The 3,080-nt window shown below is 57.0% G+C and overlaps 2 protein-coding genes across 2 annotated transcripts; one reads left to right on the forward strand and one right to left on the reverse strand.

Moving 5' to 3' along the window:
- Positions 1-648: 648 nt before the first annotated feature.
- On the reverse strand, positions 649-1,765 carry PHACADRAFT_214768 (uncharacterized protein). Its single transcript, XM_007402872.1, has 4 exons — positions 1,438-1,765; positions 1,091-1,385; positions 951-1,029; positions 649-900 (listed from the first exon to the last, which is right to left on the reverse strand). Exons 1-4 carry the CDS (start codon positions 1,724-1,726, stop codon positions 718-720), a joined length of 846 nt encoding a protein of 281 aa, XP_007402934.1. The 5' UTR covers positions 1,727-1,765; the 3' UTR covers positions 649-717.
- A 352-nt stretch (positions 1,766-2,117) lies between these two features.
- On the forward strand, positions 2,118-2,993 carry PHACADRAFT_214769 (uncharacterized protein; the record flags this gene model as incomplete). The annotated part of the gene is made up of 6 exons (XM_007402873.1): positions 2,118-2,319; positions 2,376-2,421; positions 2,479-2,551; positions 2,612-2,733; positions 2,785-2,843; positions 2,906-2,993. Exons 1-6 carry the CDS (start codon positions 2,132-2,134, stop codon positions 2,991-2,993), a joined length of 576 nt encoding a protein of 191 aa, XP_007402935.1. The 5' UTR covers positions 2,118-2,131.
- Positions 2,994-3,080: the final 87 nt, after the last annotated feature.

Raw genomic sequence — 3,080 nt, forward strand, 5'->3', positions numbered from 1 at the left:
CGTTCAGCGGGCATAGCTGAAGCATCTAGCCTTAGCAATACTGTTTTTCTCTAACCAGGCGCAACAGCGATCGCTGCTCAAAGACTTGCGTCCGTGTAACGATTCTAGTATTGACACTCGTCCCTATTGTTCCTATGTACTCGAAGCCTACTCGCAGTACTGGGAATAAGATGATACCGGCGTGGGCCTACAGGGCCACTTCAGCGCACGGAGGTTCTCTGATTATCTCTGAGTAATGGGAGCATTTCTCTTGCTTTCCTGCTCAGGAGAAATAGGCTGCTGAATTGTCAGAAATATCGTTGCAGAGGACCGGACACGGAAGGTAAACACAGGCTTTCGCGCGAGATTCCCTAGAAAGATTGGCAATATCCGTAACTCAACAAGCGCTACACTCTACCAAACCGTCCAAGAAAGACGTGTGTCCGCTCATCTCATCTATCCCCTGGGGGGGGGGGGGGGTTCAATTGACTGATTTGACACTTAACTTGCCCGCGAGAACGGCCGCAGCGGCGCAGCGAGCATCGTGAGCCCGCCCCCCGCCTGCGGTCGTCCTCTGGGAAGCGCCAGTTGAAGATCGAGCACTACTATCGGCGTCGTCGGCTTGCTTCGGCTTGCAAAGAGAGAAGAGAAGAGCGTACAATCATTATCTCGATATCGGAGATATTCTCAGGCTTTGATGCATCCTTGTCTTCCTCGCTGAACGGTTTCTGCCCCGCGTCAAGTCAAGTCAGCGCTCGCAGGTGAGGGTGCATACTTCGACGAGCGAAGTGAAGAACCACCCATCGCCAAAGAGGAGGCAGCACAGGAGTCGGTAAAGGAGAAACACGGCCCCCAGACGAGAACAACCAGTGAATGTTTGAGCGGGTACTGCAGGTCAATATGCGTGCCCATGTGATCTCGCTGTGGTCAAAAGTCAGCAGCGACGCCAAGAGGAGAGAGAAGAGACGCACCAGACTCGACCCAACGCCCTCGAGGTTGTGCACGACTGGAATGCCCATGCCACGCAAGTACTTCTCAGGGCCAACGCCGCTATATGCACGCGAAGAGTTCAGTATACTATGAAGGGCCTGCCGGGATCTTGAGCGTCAACACCTGGGGCGTCCGCAGCACACCCGAGCACAGGACGACTCCCCTCCGGGCCTTGACAAGCACACTTGTCGCGCCTGGCGTCGCGCTCTGTACAACCACGCCCGTAGCCCTCAGGTTCCCGTCCACTAGCCCTTCCGTCTCAATTTTACGCGCGACAGTGTTCACGCATATATGCAGATCCTGGCTATGCGCGAGCACAAACTCCTTCGGGAGGAACGCACGGAACGTGCTCTGCCGGTTGCCCAACGAGTCAATGGTGTGATGGATCAGAAAGGAGCCCGAGATCGGCTGGGCAGCTTCGGGTCGCTCATGACGTCCTTGCCATAGGCGAAGCCTGCTTCCTGGCACCCCTTGATGACGCTGGGAGCGCGTACACGGAGGCATTCACGGGCAACTGTGCAGAGCGGTCGAGCCAGATGTCGCGAGCGTCGCCGCGCTCGATGACGAGCACGCTGCAGCTGGTGTCTTCAGCAAGGCGGCGAGCCAGGACGTATCGGTTGTTCCGCCCGGGTCGCGCTGAACGTGAGTTGCAAGCAGGGAGCGTGGCTGCAGCGGAGTATGAGAGGACGGACGACGCGCGGCGATGCATGCGCGCGGAGGAAGCATGATGGTGCACAGTCAAGATCAAGCGGGACATTGAGCGCGACGTATCCCGCTGATCAGCGTCCGCCTGTCTCAGAGATTGTAATACAAAGGGCGGATCACAGAGTCTGTACGATTGATGGAAGACCTTACAAGCGCCTGGTAGACTCCCCTCAAGGAGCACTGCAACAACTTCCCTCGCCAAGAACATCAACCGTCCGCAAATTGGAGCCACAGAGAACAACGGCATCCATGTCCAACGCAATCTGCGCTCGGCCTGTCCGGAGCACAGCTACTAGTAGTAGACGCGGATCGCTTCCTGGTCGCACCGCCCTTCGCGGGGCGCACCGTGACCCAACCTCTGCCAATCCTCTCACCTTCGAACAGCCGGACAGACAGGTGCGTCCACCGCGTCGCTGCACCTGCTCGCCGCTGACGATCAGCCGTGCATGGGTGTAGCATGTCCAACAACGCCTACGCGGCGCCACTTGACCCGCAACTTGAAGCCGAACGTCTGCTTTTGGAGGCAACAGAAAGCAAAGGGTCGTCGTTGCCAGACAAGCAAGAAGGCACACTGGAATCGGATGCTGCACTCTTACGCACAGAGCCCGAGTATCTTCGCGGCGGAAAGCTCGCTGTTGTCTTCGGGTATGCACCCCATCTGTTATAACGTCCGGACGATCACTTATCACGACTCGTACAAGCTCTTTGCTGCTCTCAGTTCTACTTGTGAACCTCGACCAGACTATTGTAGGAGCCATCTTATACAGTACCAGCCGCTGCGAACCATAGACTGACGGCTCCCAGGTAGCGACTGCATTGCCGCGCATCGTCTCCGTATTCAACGCGCTCGATCTTGCCACGTGGGTCGCCGCAGCTTGTAAGTCACCCTCCCACCCGGCGACTTCACCCTTCGCTCTCTGTCCTAACGAAACGCCAGATTTCTTGACCCAAGCAGGGCTCATGCTCTGCGTCGGGCAACTGGTCGACACGATACCCATCAAGACCGTCTACGTCATTTCCATCGTTGTCTTCGAGCTCGGGTCTGTGTTATGTGGGGCGGTGAGCCAGGCCAGCCGCTTCATGGGTGCCTTTGTACTGAACTGTGTCTAGGCTCCGTCGATGCGGGTGCTGATCTTCGGCCGGGCAGTGGCTGGATGTGGCGCTGCTGGGTCAGTGTTTGACGCTCAAACTTAGACTTCGGAACGACTGATGACTGACTGGACTGTTGCAGCATCACCATCTGCTCCGTTGCGACTATTGCGACTGTGCGTAACCTGGCCGGACGCTCAAACTTAGACTTCGGAACGACTGATGACTGACTGGGCTGTTGCAGCATCACCATCTGCTCCGTTGCGACTATTGCGACTGTGCGTAACCTGGCCGACCTTTTTTTTGGCGGTTCTGAC

This window comes from Phanerochaete carnosa (assembly GCF_000300595.1).
Source record: "Phanerochaete carnosa HHB-10118-sp unplaced genomic scaffold PHACAscaffold_513, whole genome shotgun sequence".
Taxonomy (NCBI): domain Eukaryota; kingdom Fungi; phylum Basidiomycota; class Agaricomycetes; order Polyporales; family Phanerochaetaceae; genus Phanerochaete; species Phanerochaete carnosa.